This window comes from Pristis pectinata, chromosome 3 (genome assembly GCF_009764475.1).
Source record: "Pristis pectinata isolate sPriPec2 chromosome 3, sPriPec2.1.pri, whole genome shotgun sequence".
In the NCBI taxonomy this organism is placed as follows: domain Eukaryota; kingdom Metazoa; phylum Chordata; class Chondrichthyes; order Rhinopristiformes; family Pristidae; genus Pristis; species Pristis pectinata.
Genome location: NC_067407.1, coordinates 48145671 through 48163435, shown reverse-complemented (window position 1 = coordinate 48163435; position 17765 = coordinate 48145671). Strand labels below are relative to the sequence as shown.

Below are 17765 nucleotides of genomic sequence, written 5' to 3'. Positions count from 1 at the left end.
CAAGTTTCCATTATATTATTAAATTCAAAAGTCCAATATGTGCATACATACGTTCGTTCCTACGAACAGCAGAATTAGTTTCCTCTCTTTCTCCACTTTTAGTAATTGTTCTTAATATTGAGTGATTTTGTGTATTTTCTGACTTATGGACAAAATCAACTTATGTACGTCAGTAAGAACAGAACTCGGGGATGGCCTGTACAGTTTCATCATCAACATTTGGAGAGTGGGATTGAGAAATAGTTGACGGGAGAGGGCAAAGTTCTGCACCCTATTTGTTTTTGCAAGCCTTGGGTGTGACAGCATAGGTGAGACATCGTTTCTATGAGCTCTGGTTGCAGTGTATTAAAGAAAGGAGAACAAGTAGATCCAACAAATATCTGACCTTGCAGAGATTGTAGCTGCACTCTCCATCCAAGCCATGATCTGTCCTCCAAAAGTGTTGCTCTGATGATTTGCATGAGGTGGCAAGACAAGCTCAACGGTCTCTACTCTGGTCTTCTCTGCTGGCACAACATGCTGGGATTCTTCAAAATCTGGCTCTGGTTTAGGAAAAATGTTCCACATTTGAGCAACATCTCAGCTTCATTCTATCCTGCGTTGCAACTTACAGACCCACATGAGACTTCATTGAAACAAACAAGTGAATTTGCAACATACATATTTTTAAAACACATGGGGTACAAAGCTTTGTCACACTGATATAGCACAGTATTTAAATCTTCCTTACATACTGTACCATATCAGTGTGACAAAGCTTTGTACCCTACGTGTTTTAAAAATATGCATGTTGCAAATTCACTCATCACATATACATATAGATGTTGAATTATGTGCATACTGACATAATCTTCACTCCACCAATAAATGAAAGAGGTAAGAATCATGTAAAACTCATAGGGGATCCGAATATGTGATCATCAATATCACTACAACATATTCTTTCACTGTCTCTCACCCATGTATTATGAGATTTATTGCAGAATAGCTTTGTTGCATTCTTAAAATTCTTCTTTGGTCCAGCAATTTATGATTTTCAAACTATTCTTTCTGCATTATGAAATGTGATGAGGTGTAGCCAAAGACAGTAGTAACAAAGGCTGCAGCCTCAGTAATTTGACTTGGGCAGTTGCTTGAAATTTTTGAAAAAAAATGTATTGAGATATCGTATAATAAATATTTATGTATTAAATTCCCCGTAGAATGAACAGACTATCAAAACCTGAAGTAAAAACACCTCAGGAAATCATCCCTGGCATCTCATTGCAGAGATCAAAGAGATACTCAGGAGCCTCCAAAATATCAGAGAGACGAGGTGGGGGTGGGGGGGGGGGGTAAGAGCTCAAGCGATCAATCTATTAATCAAATCTATTTAATAATCATCAGCATCATAAACAACTATTCCAACATCATCACTTGCATTATTTTGCAAATTGCATCTTTCACATTGTAAAACATTCCAAAGCACCAAGCATCCTACGACACTGAGGTACATTAGGAGATACTGAGCCAGATTAATTAAGATTTAGGTTTTAAAGCATCTTCTTGAGGAGGAAAGACAGGTAGAGAAGTGGAGAGATTTGGGCAAGTTTGCAATAATAGGGCAATCAAAAATAGAGCTGCACATTGGACCACAAATGGAGTTATCTTGCAGGACTGTAGGAGGTTACAGAGAAAGAAAGGGCAAGGCCACAGAGAGAGTTGAAAATAAAGGCAAGAATTTTAAGTAAACCTGGAGTCAATATCAGTCAGCAAGTGGTGTTCTGGCTAAATGAAACTTGATGCATCTTAGGATTTAAGAAACTGAGTTTGGATGCAGTTAAGTTTACAGAGGGTAGAAGATGGGAGTTTGACCTGGGTTGCATTGGTAGAGTCAAGTTTAGAGGTAAATAAGGCATGAATGAGGACACAGCAACAGATGTAAACAAAACTCAACAACAATAATTAAGAATGCATTCAGATCACATTTAATCAACATTCTAAAGTTGCTCATGTTGAGCAGTTGGTAACCAAAAAGGTTGGTATTCCAAATGTGTATTGATTTCTTGTGGAAGGATCAGCAGAAGAATGGAGAAATGAGTAAAACCATTACCTTTTTGAATTGTGCTTGAGGAGACCAGATCTTTGATGGTTTCCAAGTGGTGCAGCCTCATTCGGCGACGCTCAGCGGCAATACTGTACTCAATCTGCTCCTCAAGACGTTCTAGGAATCACTGGCTTCAGCTGGACCTGATAAGAGGAGGAAATTCGGATATTCATGAAGAGTTGTGGAGATTTTACTTTCCTCTCCTGAAGAAAGTCTGGCAAATTATTCAATATGTTACTGGGATCAAATACGAAACCTCCAATTCAATACTAATAAGTAGGAAAAGTGTGGGACAAAGATTATAACAGAAGCCATAGTGGGATCACCCTACTGATCAGTATTCTATGATTGGGTTGGTTTAATATAGATCTGACAAATAACAGTGGAGATTAGGGCATGACAATCCCCTTGGATAATGGGCTAATCAACACAGTCAAGAGTACATAATAACAACATGAAAGATGGTTGCCCTTGGAATGATAATGTAATGAAAAAAATCTAACTACACTGATAAGTAGGAAAGAAAACTCAAGAAAATAGCAGATAGAACAATTCATCCAGTGAGGGAAGAGTGGATCAAAAAAAGCTTTCCTTGAAAGCAGCAAAACATCAGTGCTGATAGGAGATACAGGACTCAGGACAAGCAGGGAGAAGCAGATATCACCCTCGTCATCAAATAACCAAATTACCGGCCTCCACCACATTGCCATTGGAAAGGCAGATGTTCGTCACACAGAGAAAAGAACTACTATGGAGACATGGAAGTAGAAAGGGGACAGATATCTCACAAGGCTATTATCAAGCACATTTTTTTATGGATCTGTGCTGGTGCCAGCAGAGGTGAAATCAATGATAAAACATTCAAAACTCTGGAGGGCTTTGATTTCAGTTTCTGAAACAAAAATTGTACTTCATACAAACACAAGGGTAGAGTATGTGGTGACTGTGACTGAGTCACTGGAGATTGGAAGCCAGTAGATATAAAAGGTCTTTATTCATCACAAGCAAGTCTCCTGTAGAATCTATTCCTCCTCTCCCCACATTCAACAGCACAGTAATGTTTCATACTTTTTAAAACACAAAGATAGCAATAAATTATTAACTAGTTTTAATGGCTATTATTGCCTACTTAACTTTAACATTTGAGTGTTGACAGGTAACTTTGCAGAATTACATACTTACAATGGAGGCATATCCCAACTGGTAGAACCCCTTTGAATATTCAAATACCAGTGGCTGGTCAAAGGGGTTCTAAGCACAAAACACCAGACACCCAAAATATAGCTCTTTTGTTACAGGGTTGAGGGATTGCTCCTTGAATATACAAACAGCTAAAATATTAAGTGACAAAACAGTCATGTCCTGAACTGTGTACTAAGTGGCAGGGATATGTCTTTAATCCTTTCCCTGATCTCATCAGAAGGGTTTCAATGAGGGGCCAATAAAATATTCATCTATTGTCTTCCCCTGCGCAGTTACAGTGGTATAGAATCAGAATGTCCCACACCTGATGACTGGATTTGATGGCCTTTAATTATCAGTGAAAGTTTAAGTGTGAGCAGGGGTTTTTTAAAGACTGCTTTTCGTTTTAATTAATGCTTGCTATACACATAATTCCATAACTCCTGAATAATGTAATTAGTAAGTTTGCAGATGACACTAAGATAGGTGGTATAATGGACAATGAGGAAGGTTATAAAAAATTACAAGGGGATCTTAATCAGCTGAGTAAGCGGGCCAAAGGAATAGCAAATTGAGTTTAATTCAGATTAGTACAAGGTGTTGCACTTGGGAAGACAAATACAGTAAGGGTAGGACTGTCACAGTGAATGCCAGAGCCCTGGGGAGTGGTGTAGAACAGAGGAACCTGGGAGTACAAGTACATGGTTCCCTGAAAGTGGCGTTGAAGGTAGACAGAGTGGTGATGGGTGGCTTTTGGCATGCTGGCCTTCATCAGTCAGGGCATTGGGATGTTATGTTGCAGGTGTGCAAGACGTTGGTATTGGTATTGGTTTATTATTGTACCAAGGTACAGTGAAAAACTTGTCTTGCATACCGATCGTACAGGTCAGTTCATTACACAGTGCAGTTACATTGAGAGTACAGAGTGGATTGATGTAGTATAGGTAAAAACAATAACAGTACAAAGTGTCACAGCTATAGAGGAAGTGCATTGCAGGTAGACAATAAAGTGCAAGGTCACAACAAGGTAGATTGTGAGGTCAGACTCCATCTCATCGTATAAGGGAACTGTTCAATAGTCTTATCACAGTGGGGTAGAAGCTGTCCTTAAGTCTGGTGGTAGATGCCCTCAGGCTCCTGTATCTTCTACCTGATGGAAGAGGAGAGAAGAGAGAATGACCTGGGTGGGTGGGGTCTTTGATTATGCTGGCTGCTTCACCAAGGCAGCAAGAGGTAAAGACAGAGTCCAAGGAGGGGAGGCTGGTTCCATAAAGCTGCATTTAGAATATTGTGTTCAGTTTTGGCCACCTTGCTATATATCTTATCTTATAGAAAAAATATTATTCAACTGGAAAGAGTGCAGAGGAGATTTACAAGGATGTTGTTGGCACTCGAGGGACTGAGTCTTCCCCTGCATAGTTACAGGGAGGTTGAGCAGGTTGAGACATTTTCATTGAAGCATAGGAGAATGAGGGTGATCTTAGAGGTGTATAAAATTATGAGGGGGCATAGATAGGGTGAATGTGCACACAGTTATTTTCCCAGGGTCGGGGAATCAAGAACTAGAGGGCATAGGTTTAAGGTGAGAGGAGAGAGATTTAATAGGTACGAGGGCCAACCATTAGTATTTTGAATGAGCTGGCAGAGGAAGTGGTTGAAGCAAGTACGTTAACAACAGTTAAAAGGTACTTGAACAGGTACATGGATAGGAAAGGTTTTGAGTGACATGGGCTAAACTTGGGCAAATTGGACTAGCTTAGATGGGAATCTTGGTCAGCATGTACCAGTTAGGCCGAAGAGCCCGTTTCCATGCTGTATGATTCTAACAGAGAATCAGGCATATTTACACCAGACTGGTAAATTGACTTAAACATAGTTGCCACACTGGAAATCTCACCATCAGATCAGATGCTGCAGATTTATTTGACATTTATACTGAGACTACAATCAACCTAACTCAGAGTTTACACAAGTTACCTGCAAGGATTCACTTTTTAATAATCAACAATTTCAAAGTTTCTATGATTTGAAACATTTGCAAAGTGCTGTCAGATTTCCACTCATCCATAAAATCACATGTAGTTTCATTTCAGAAAGGACAAGCAGAAAGGCTTAGCATAGAGGAAACATTAAAGTTGAGCAATCAGTAACGCAGAAGGCATGTATATCAAATCCCAATTTATCAGAACAGAAGGATACTGAAAATTTCCAGCATTTCTTGCTTTGCTTTGTTTTTTTATACAACATCCATAAGTTTCTGCTTTTAATTGGTGAAATCGTAAATTAGCACAGAAAATTACCATCAGTTCATTCATTCATGTACCTCAGATATAGGCATTTGCCACACTTACCTGGTCTAGCTGTAAGTTTTAATGATGTTTGATAGTGCTCCTGAAAGAAGTCGGCACATTTTGTTTCATTAAAGTCACTATGCAAATGCAAGCTGCTATTTATGTGACTAGGTGCTGCAGCAGGATCATACAATCTCTATAACTGCAATGGTCCTAACCAGACTTTGAGAAGAAAGATCACCTTGTGCTTGTATGTAAATAGAACAATTGTTTATATAGAAACTAACATGGAATTCAGTGAAAGAAGATACTGCTTCCTCTGACAAAGTTATACACACTTAGTGATTAAATTCACACAAATTCTGACATCATCCCCAAATACAAACTTCTGCATATTCACGAATATACAGTACAAATATATAAAATACACATTTTTTTCTTGACATGAAAGTTAACTGTTTTATCTCAAAAATAAAACACTGAATTTTATTTCAACATTTTAGCAAAGCAATCGATTTTTTTTGTTCCTATGTTATTTTATTAATGTACAGGATTCAGAATTAGGTGAGTATTAACAGATAGTTTGATCATTTGGAGGAGGAGTATAAAATTGGACTCCACACTTCCTGCTGCTTCTGCACGTCATCTCACATGTGCATTTGGGATGCTTTTTATGCAAGGTGCTACCTTGGCAAGAGTATCGATGCACTCACATGTAATATACACTGCAAGGTGAATTTTAACATCAGTATGCAACACAAATTAAAAAATCAAATCTGAAGCAAATGTTCTCATTTTGTCGCTAAACAGACCAATTAATATCTTCTCAATTACATATATTTGGCAGCAAGTAGACTCCCCAATTAATGTTGTTTGAAGGAATCATAAAAGAATCTTACTTCCAAGTTACTTGTTGATAGATTTCTACTGCCTGTTGCAAAGGCTCTATATGTTAGGTGCCTTCAGAGTACATTAAAAATTTTTAAATGTTATGGAGAGTGGTATGGCATGTGATGAAGTAATCTGGACTTCAAGGCTTTATGTACAAATTAGTTTCTCAAGACGGATGCACTATAAAAATCACCTTTGATGTACAACATGAATAAAAGAACCAGCAGGAGGCACCTAGAGCAGGACTAGGAAGAGAGGAGGACTAGATGGTGCAAGACTCTTGGCACAAAATTGGATCCACCCAGACTGGAAGACACCAGGTCTCCTGCCTAAACTTCAACAAGCAACAGTGTACAAGTAACTTGCATTTCAATAAAGTCACCCTCACTGAAATCTGCCACCCAGTACAGTGCAACCACAACCTCAGCACAGAGCAAGGACTTCATTGCCAGCATCAAGGCAAGTATGGCTATGAACTTGTCGCACATAATGAGTGCCGCACTACAACAAGACACAGCAGACTACTAGCACGCTCAACCACTTCCGTTGTCTGGAAAACTCTGGAAGATCACTGCAGCTCATATCATATTTGAAGCCCAGATCCATAGTATCTGCAATACATTTCACAACCCTGCAATCACAAGAGCATTATCCTTGCCTCCAGACATAAAGCAAGCAGCTAAGAAAAAAGAAAAGGAGGCAGGTTCTAAGGTCTGTCTGAGCAAATCATGAGTAACTCATCCAGTTGCAGACTGGTGCAACATCATGCAAGTCTCTATAAACATGACATTCACCTCATCTCCATTCTTAATTGGCTAACTCGTTTTAAAAAGTGATTCCCCTCCTCAGTTCTAGATTGTCTCATGTGAGGAAACATTCTCTCTGCATCCGCCCTGCAGGATTTCTTCCCCACTCTAGCTTTTGTGTTTCAGTCAAATCCCCCTCACACTTCTTAACTCCAGCGATTACAAGCCTAGCCTGCTCAACCTTTCCTCATAAAGCAACCCTACCATTCTTGATATTAATCCAATGAACCTTCTCTGAACTGCTTCCAATGCATTCACTTCCTTCCTTACTTAAAGGAGACAAATAACCGACACAGACAGGACAGCAAAGTAGCTAAACCAGTCGCGCTGCTGCTTCTCAGCTTCAGAGGCCCAGGCTCAATCCTATCCTCCAGTGTTGCATCTGTAGAGTTTGCACCTTTCCCCCTATGATAAGTGGGTTTCCCTCCCACATCCCAATGACAGGAGAGTTGGTTGGTTAATTGACCACTGTAAATTGCCACTAGTGTTAAGGTAAGTGCTGAACCTGGAGGGGAGTTGATGGGAATTTGGGGAGAATAAAATACGGTTATGTAGCAGTAGCTACAGCGATGTAAAAACAAGACGCTAGTCGAAGGGTTTCCAAACAAGAACTGGTTTATTTTCCCACCTTGTGCGGGCCTTTTAGAGAGACTGTTCCCGCCCAATCCAAACGGCAATGACGTATATGCTACGTCATCAAGTCTTTCCCATGTGCGGGTTCTCCCCGTCGTGAGGCGGTCCGTTTGAGGCGGTCCGTCGTGAAGACCTGTTCCCTGCCCCCAACGTCCAAAATAAAGGTGGATTCATTATTCCTGATGTACCCGGAACGGTCCCTCGTATGGTCGTTGCAACGGTGCCCAAGGTGTGCCCCTGCGAACGAAAACAAACTTACAGTCTCGTAGTTCTTTGGGCTGACAGGATGGGGCTTGACCGTGCCACGATGTTGGAATCGGGGCCAAGTTGCCGAGCTTCTCCGCGCAGTCTTTGCAGGGCTGCTGGGGGTTGTTCCCCTTGGTCCCGAAGGGCAGGTATGAAATCCCCTGGGACAACTAGGGCGCCCCGTACACAAGTTCAGCTGACGAAGCGCGGAGGTCTTCCTTGGGGGCAGTGCCTATGCCGAGCAGGACCCAAGGTAATTCGTCGACCCAGTTAGGACCCTTCAGGCAGGCCATCAAGGCTGATTTCAGATGGCGGTGAAAACGTTCCACTAACCCGTTTGATTGAGGATGGTAGGCCGTGGTGGTATGCAGCTGTGTCCCCAGCATGTTCGCTAATGCAAACCAGAGGCTGGAGGTGAATTGGGTGCATCTGTCTGAAGTGATGTGGGCTGGAACACCAAAACGTGAGACCCAAGTTGTGAGCAGGCGTCCGGGCGCAGGAATCAGTCGTGATGTCAGATAGAGGGGTTGCCTCTGGCCACCTCGTGAACCGGTCCATGGATGGTAAGGAGGTACCGGGCTCCTCTTGAAACCAGCAGAGGGCCCACGAGGTCGACGTGGATGTGGTTGAAAACCTTCTACAGGTAGGCTCGAACTGCTGGTGGTGGGACTTTGGTGTCGTTGGATTTTCGACGTCTGGCAGTGCAGACAAGTCCTGGCCCACTCGCTGACCTGTTTGCGCAGGCCATGCCAGACAAACTTGCCTGGCGACCAGTCAGACAGTTGATCTGATGGACGGGTGTGCCAACCCATGTAACGAGTCGAAAACGCGTCTCCGCAGGCTGCAGGAACTATAGGACGGGGCTGACCTGTTGCGATGTTGCAAAGTAGGGTCTGCCGACCTGGACCAACCAAGAATCTTGGAGCTGCAGGCCCGAGACTGCAGTTCTGTAGCTGGGCAGCTCGTCGTCAGCTTGCTGTGCGTCAGCTAGGGCCGTGTCGTCGACACCCAAGGACAGGTTGTGGATGGTCGGTCTGGAAAGTGCATCAGCAACGACATTGTCCTTTCCGGAGACATGTTGGATATCCGTTGTGAATTCGGAAATGTAGGAACAAATGTCGCTGTTGACGAGCTGACCAGGGATCGGAGACTTTGGAGAAGACAAAAGGACAAAGGGCTTATGATCAGTGAGAGCAGTGAAAGGCCTGCCTTCTAGAAAGTACCGGGAAATGCCGGACCCGCCAGATACAGCGCTAGAAGTTCCCGATCAAAAGCGCTGTATTTCAGTTCGGGTGGTCTGAGGAGCTTGCTGAAAAACGCCAAGGGTTGCCAACGGCCTTCAATTAGTTGTTCCAGTACCCCACCAAACACGGTGTTGGATGCATCCACCGTGAGGGAGGTTGGGACGTTGTCCTAGGGTGTACAAGCATCGTGCATCTGCCAGGGCGTCCTTGGCCTTAACGAAGGCAGCCGCAGCCTTGTCGTTCCAGGTGATGTCCTTGCCCTTGCCAGACATCAGTGAGAGCAAAGGGCGCATGATACGGGCTGCTGCAGGGATGAACCAATGGTAAAAGTTGACCATCCCAAGGAATTCCTGCAGGCCTTGACCGTGTTGGGGCGGGCAAAATGGCGGATAGCGTCTACCTTGGCGGGTAGGGGTGTTGCCCATCGCTGGTGACTTTGTGGCCAAGGAAATCGATAGAGTCAAGTCCGAATTGGCACTTGGACGGGTTGATCGTGAGGCCGAAATCACGGAGACGGGAATACAGCTGGCGGAGGTGGGAAAGGTGTTCTTGGCGGTCACGGCTGGCGATAAGTATGTCATCTAAGTAAATGAACACGGTTCAGGTCTCGGCCTACCGCGTCATCAGCCGCTGAAAGGTCTGCGCGGCGTTCTTAAGGCCGAATGGCATTTGAAGGAATTCGAAAAGGCCAAATGGGGTGATAATCGCAGTTTTGGGGACGTCATCCGGATGGACCAGGATTTGGTGGTATCCCCGAACGAGGTCCACTTTGGAAAAGATGCGGGCCCCATGTAGGTTCACTGTGAAGTCCTGGATGTGAGGGATGGGATAGCGGTCCTGGGTGGTGGCGTCATTCAGCCTGCAGTAGTCGCCGCAGGGCCTCCACCCGCCAGTGGCTTTGGGGACCATGTGCAGGGGGGAGGCCCAGGGGCTGTCTGACCTGCGAACAATCCCCAGCTCCTCCATGTGACGGAACTCTTCCTTTGCTAGGCGGAGCTTGTCTGGAGGTAGTCGTTGTGCTCGGGCATGAAGCGGTGGCCCTGTAGTAATGATGTGGTGTCGCACCCCGTGTTTGGGCCTAGAATTTGTAAACTGAGGTGCCAAAACTGAGGGAAATTCAGCTAGGAGCTTGATGAACTCGTTGCCAGAAAAGGAAATGGAGTCCAGGCGCGGGGTTGGTAGGCTGGTTTCCCCCAGGGGATAGGTCTGGAAAGTTCTAGAGTGGACTAACCGCTTCCCTCGCAGGTCGACTAACAGGTTGTGGGCCCGAAGGAAATCGGCTCCTAGGAGTGGTCGGGCGACAGTGGCAAGGGTAAAGGTCCAGGTAAAACGGCTGCCGCCGAATTGTAATTGAAATGTACGGGTACCGAAAGACCATATCATTGTGCCGTTGGCGGCATTGAGTACAGGACCTGGTTGCCTGTTACGAGTGTCGCGGCTGGTCGGGGGCAAAATACTGACCTCTGCTCCCGTATCGACGAGGAAATGTCGCCCAGATTGCTTGTCCTGAACGAATAGGAGGCTTTGTCGGCGGCCAGCCGCCGTAGCCATCAGCGACGGCTGGCCCTGGCGTTTCCCTGAAACTTGCAGGGTGGGCGGCATCGACGGGCCTCCACGCCCCACCTCTGATGGTAGAAACACAGCTGGTCGCCAGAGTCGTCGTCTGTGTTTCTGGGGTGTGGTCGCTCGGTTGCTGGAACTGGTCGAGGCGGACGTTGGGCTCGCGGCCTGGTGATTTGGCCGACGGACGAACCGCTCTCGCATTTGGCCTTCCAGGACATCTGCCTGGGCGGCTACCTCACGGGGGTTGCTGAAGTCGGCGTTGGCTAACAGCAGGTGGATGTCATCGGGTAGCTGTTTGAGGAAGGCCTGTTCGAACATCAGGCACGGCTTGTGTCCCTCAGCCAATGCCAGCATCTCACTCATTAGGGCGAATGGGGATCTGTTCCCCAGGCCGTCTAGATGAAGCAGGCGGGCGGCACGCTCACAACAGGAGAGGCCGAAGGTCCGAATCAGAAGGGCTTTGAAGGCCGGGTACTTATCTTCCTCCGGAGAAGACTGGATGAAGTCTCTGACCTGGGCGGCTGTCTCCTGCTCCAGGGAGCTGACCACGTGGTAGTACTTTGTGGAGTCAGAGGTGATCTGCCAAAGGTGGAATTGTGCTTCGGCCTGGTCAAACCAGACGCTGGGACAAAGTGTCCAAAAGGTGGGTAGCTTGAGTGCCACTGTGTTGGCTGCTGCGTTGTCGTCCATTGTGCGGGTCCAAAATCCGTTTGGACCGTTGGGGTCACCAAATGTAGCGGTAGCTACTGCGATGTAAAAACAAAACGCTAGTCGAAGGGTTTCCAAACAAGAACTGGTTTATTTTCCCGCCTTGTGCGGGCCTTTTAAGAGAGACTGTTCCCGCCCAATCCAAACGGCAATGACGTATATGCTACGTCATCAAGTCCTTACCGCGCGCGGGTTCTCCCCGTCGCTCAGGGAAGACAAAGGCCCGACGCCATCTTGGGCCTCGCCGCTCCGACGACGTGGGACTCGACTGCCGAGCCGGTTCACTTGCCCGGACAGTGAGTCGCTACAGTTAATGTAAGATCAGTGTAAGTAGATGCTTGATTACATTGGCTCTGAAGGTCAAAGGGCTCATTTCCATACTCTAAAACTTAACAAATACTCCAGATGTGGCCTCACCACTTCCCTATATAACTGTTTCACCAAGAAGCCACTTTCTTCTGCATTATTTTGAAATAAGCAGGGAAATTTCCAACCACTACAATAGCACTTCAACAGACACTTTGATATGCCACAACTTGCAGAGTCTCTTTCAAAAACATTTAAACAAGTCATGATGAAAACTATGAACTTTTACCCAATTCATTCTTTATATCATCATATAAACTTTTAGTTTTTAAATCTGAATGATCAGCAGACTGAGTCACATTGAGAGTGAGACTGCTTCAAGCAGCAGCATCTACATCTGAAGACACAAACTACTAGAAATGGCAAATGTAGCAGCATCGAAAGGATATGTGTACCCCACTGTGTCAGTGATAATGTAACAAAACAATGTTGATCGAGTCAACATTAAACAGGGAATTATTGTAAATATTGTTATATTGTGAGAATTGATTTGGTTGTCTGGTTGGGTGAGGCACTGAAAAAAAAATGCTGTGCCCCTCTCTGCAAGTTTTTTTGTTTCATAAAGAACATTTTTATTTTAACTTACTATCCTGGAAAAGTGATGCTGATGAACATTTCACACAAATTAATTGTTTTACCATTGCCATTTATTTCAGGAGAGATAGATTTAATTTTGCATAAAGCAAATCAAAATCATAGTCCCAATGTTTCTGATCTACATTGCACAGATGTATTCAGAGTGACAACAGAGGCATCTTTAACCTAACCCACCTATCAATAAGCCGCTAAAATAACACTTTTCAGCGACTTCTATCTGGTGGATCTATAAACCTGTATTTGATAGATTTCTTGCAAAGCAAATTTGATTAAAATTATCTTGAGGACAATACAATCCATCTGAAAAACAGTACATACTTTTTACTGACAAAAACTTTTCCTTCAAAACAAACCATCCTCAATCATATTCAATTTGTCGCAGCATCCACAGCCTTTAGGGAGATGAGTTGCAGACTTTCGCTACTTTATGTGTGAAAAGGTGTTTCCTGATCTTACTGTTAAATTTCACATGTAGTGCTCAGTACAAATTCAGTTAAGCTTCCTTGGACATTTACCAATTAAATATGTGGCAAGTTAAAACAAAATCAGAGTGAATACTTAGTAGATAAAGCACAACCTGCAGATCTTGGTTACCACTACAAGCTCACATTCTTACCTTTCCAGGTCCTTGTCCCCTCGCTACAAATGTTGCAAATGCATTGCACACTTTCCACTGCTTTGCACTCAAGGGATCTTCACAAATGATGATAATTCCAACCTAGGTAAAGAATTACTTTCCAAATTATCTGTACGGCATTTCCCAGCAAAACAATCTCCAACCCAGTGGATTTCCAATAATGATTTTATAAGATACAATAAGACTTCTTTATTAGTCACATGTACATTGAAACACACAGTGAAACGCATCTTTTGCGGAGAGTGTTCAGGGGGCAGCCTGCAAGTGTCGCCACACTTCCGACGCCAACATAGCACACCCACGACTTCCTAACCCATACGCCTTTGGAATGTGGGAGGAAACCGGATCACCCGGAGGAAACCCACGCAGACACAGGGAGAACGTACAAACTCCTTACAGACAGTGGCCGGAATTGAACCTGGGTAGCTGGTGCTGTAATAGTGTTATGCTAACCGCTACGCTACTGTGCCTGCCCTCAACACTACAGAGTTAGTGTTATGGCAGCTGTGGACAAGGGACACTGATGCTGGCTTCACAGAGCTTTTGGAACTGGCATAAAGGATAAGCAAAATCAGCCATTGCTGTTTCTGATCTCAAATTGTGGATACAGCGACACACTGGCAGGCTTAGGCTGAGCCACAGCACTGTATTTCTGTATGAAGTTTGAAATATAACAGTCAGCAAACTGCAGGCCATGATGGAACTGTATTCCAGGATAAGTTAAACATCCTGAGGTCATATAGAGAAAAAGGGTTTGAAAAAAGGCACAAGTTCTTAATAATTTTAAACCATTACTATAGGATGTGTCACTCAATTGGCTTAGTAAAATCCTTCATACAATTTAAAGTTCCAACCTCCAGACTTGTGTTAAAGGCACGATTCACTTTTGCTTTGATGTTCACCACTTGTCCAACACTAAAAGAAAATAAAAGTATTCAGAATTACCAAGAAAGCTACTTGCAAATGCATTGACAATCTGCTATCACACTAATTTTGACATGTTCCTTCTGATAATTCATAATACTAACTTTAGTGAATAACTAACATCTAATATAATCCTATTAATGGGTATCAAGCTCCAGCTTATGCTATTTTTAATCCACATACTCAGCGTTATCTTTAACTTCCCAATTCTCCCAACCCTATCTGCCACTGCTGTGCAAAATGTTCTGGTCTGCCAAGCTTTCTCTTTTGACAATTTTCCCTTTATCAGAGAAATGTGAAGAGGCGACCAAGAGGACTGACGAGAGCAGGAATGCAGACGTTGCCTCCATGGCCTTTGGCAAGGCCTTTGACCAGGTCCCACCTGGTAAACTGGTGCAGAAGATTAGAAACATGGGATCCAGGTGAGCTGGTTAAATGGATACAAAATCGGTTTAGTGGTACGAGGCAGTGGGTGGTAGTATTTCATCTTGGAGGCCTGTGACCAGTGGTGTGCTGCAGGGTTCGGGGCTGGTTCCTCTATTGTTTGTGATATATATTAATAATTTGGATAAGAATGTAGGTGGCATAGTTAGCAAGTTTGCAGATGACACCAACATTGTTGGTATAGTGGACAGTGAAGAAGGTTGTACAAGGCTACAACAGGATATTGATCAACAGGGAAAGTGGGCGAAGGAATGGCAGATGGAATTTATATCAGACAAGTGCAAAGTGATGCATTTTGTAAAGTTAAACCAGGGCAGGACTTACAAAATGAACGGCAGGGCCCTGGGGAATGTTGCTGAATGGAGACACCTAGGGTCATAGTTCCCTGAAAGTGGCAACACAGGTAGGCAGGGTGGTGAAGACGACATATGGCATGAGTACAAGAACTGGAATGTCATGTTACAGTTGTACAAAACATTGGTGAGGTCGCACAGAGTATTGTGTGCGGTTCTGGCTGCTGCATTACAGGAAAACTGTGAATAAGCTAAAGAGGGTGTAGAAAAGATTCACAAGGATGTTATCTGGACCGGAGGGCTTGAGCAATCAGGAGAGATTGGATAGGCTTGGTCTGCTTACCCTGGAGCAAGGTGGTATATAAAATTATGAGAGGCATAGATAGGGTAGACAGCCAGAGTCTGTTCCCGATGGTATGAGTGTCCAAAACTAGAGGGCATAGGTTTAAGGTGAGAGGGAGGAGGTTTAAAGGGAATCTGAAGGGTAAAGTTTTCCACACAGAGAGTAGTCGGTGTCTGGAATGAGCTTCCAGAGGAGGCAGTGGAAACAGGAACAGTAACGACATTTAAGAGGCATCTGGACAAGTACTTAAATGAGCAAGGTATAGAGGGGTATGGAATTGGTGCGAGCATGTGGGATTAGTGTAGGTAGCCATGACAGTTGGCAAAGATGCAGTGGACCAAAGGACCTGTTTCAATGCTGCACAACTCTGCAACGCTGAATCTTACATATTTTAAAAATATTCCGTTACTCATGCAGCTTACCTGCCTGATTTACCACTGAGACTGATCCTGCCGTTTACCTTAGAAACAAGTGTTCACAGGCCCTCCCTCTGGGCCAGCACCCAGCATTCATGGTTCTCCCTACCACCCAACCCCAACCCCACCCACAGGGGGCCAATGCCCCTTAGTCTTAGTCTACTCAAGGCACCACTTGCTGCCTCCCATGGCTTCCTGCCTTCACTCTTCAAGCATTTCCAGGATTCCGTGGGTCAGCAGGAGAATTATGTGTCATGCACTGCTGTAAGTTGAGCAGGAGTTCTACCTGAGGCCCTGGTCAATATTTAACTCTCCATCTCATCAGAACGGACAGCTTGATGATCGTCGTTTATGGAGCCTTGCTTTGCGCAAATTACTGGCATGTTTGCTATACTACCACTGTGACTATGCTTCAAATATACATCACTTGCTGCAGAGTTGGGATACTAAAGATCATGAAAATCGCTTTATAAATGCATATTTCTTTTTCTCTTGAGCCACTTTAGGTTTTCAGCCTTACAACACAACTTGATAACCTTAAGCATCATTTGCTGATGCAGTTTTGAAATCCCAGTTGGTTGCCTCCATAAATTGGTCAGAGTTCAAAAGTGAATTGTGCCTAAAGCATCCAAGATTACCAAGCGGCTTGTGATGCTATGTATTTTTGACACTGAAATCTAAAGGCCCAAAGCCACAGAAAATAAATGGGTACGAACTAATGGCCATTAGATATGTGGTTGCAAGTAAGCATTAAATATTCCAGGATACCAAGTTTTTAAGAAAAGATAGGCAAAATGAAAAGGAGGATAAGAAGAAATGGAATAAAGACAGTAAAGAGAAAGGAGCATAGCTACTTGATCATAAATCAAATAGAATAAGTTTGGGTGGAGCTAAAAAACAGCAAGGAGCAAAAACATTGAGAAATGTTTACGGGACTCACACAATCATGATATTGGAAGGCATGTTTTAAATCAGGAAAGCAAAGGCACTTGTAACAAGGAATATACAATAACCAATAAATTAGCATTAGTTAAAAAAGGGAGTGAAACCAATAAATCCCCAGGACCTGAAGATCTGCAGTGCAATGCTTTGAAAGAGTCCAGTCTAGAGATGGAGGATTTACTGGCTGCGATCTTCCAAAATTCCATAGATTCCAGAATGCCCTCACAGATTGGATGGGAGCAAATACAAGCCCACTATTTATGAAAGGAGGGAGAGAGCCAGCAACATGGCAAATCAAAAGCAGCTAAAAGAACAGAGATTAGCTATACAGGCAAGCAAGTTGTGACTTTGTAGTTCAATGAATAAATCAAAGTAACTGTATTTTAAATTACTTTAAAATCAAGTTTTACGTTATTTTAAATTATTAGAGGTCATTCAAAGAATTGACAAAACGAACACAGAAAACTGCAGTGCCAAAGCTAATCACCCAACAGAAGAGCAGAACCAGAAGTAAAAGAAACAACATAAATGCACAAGAGAAAAGGATAATCTGACAGAGCAGGCAACAGAGAGACCTCATGTTCCAACTTGCCTCAAACAAGGCATGCAGGTTTACTTTTTCTTCAAAACAAGGTTAGTAGTTTGACTCCAGAAAAATGTGTTGCACATTGTGCACTTTACCAAGAAAAATTACATGAAAAATTATTTAACATAATCAAGTGCAGCAAACTCTCAAGAGAAAAATAATAATATGAGCGTATTATTTGGAATGAGAGTGAGAGGGTGCAAGAGAGAACTCTGCCTAGTCATAGAGTCATACATCAGGGAAACAGGCCCTTCAGCCCAACTTGTCCATGCTGACCAAGACGTCTATCCAAGCTAGTCCCACTTGCCTGCATTTGCCCCATATCCCTCTAAACCTTTCCTATCCATGTACCTGTTTAAATGTCTTCTAAACCTTGCAATTGTACTCACCTCTGCCACCTCCTCTGGCAGCTTGTTCTATTTACCCACCACCCTCTGTGTGAAAAAGTTGCCCCTCAGTTCCCCTTTAATCTTAGACCTCTGCCCTCTAGCTTTAGACTCCCCTACCCTGGGAAAAAGATTGTGACCATCCATCTTATCTATGCCCCTCGTGATCTTACACCTCTGT

General features: G+C 43.8%; 1 protein-coding gene across 1 annotated transcript in view; it reads right to left on the bottom strand.

The window, feature by feature from the left end:
• Window positions 1-17765, bottom strand: part of acot11a (acyl-CoA thioesterase 11a) — a 59389-nt gene that overhangs the window by 28999 nt on the left and 12625 nt on the right. The window contains 5 exon segments of the mRNA XM_052011455.1: window positions 386-542; window positions 2093-2195; window positions 2197-2229; window positions 13230-13331; window positions 14105-14165. Of these exon segments, the coding sequence (XP_051867415.1) occupies window positions 386-542; window positions 2093-2195; window positions 2197-2229; window positions 13230-13331; window positions 14105-14165 (456 nt within the window).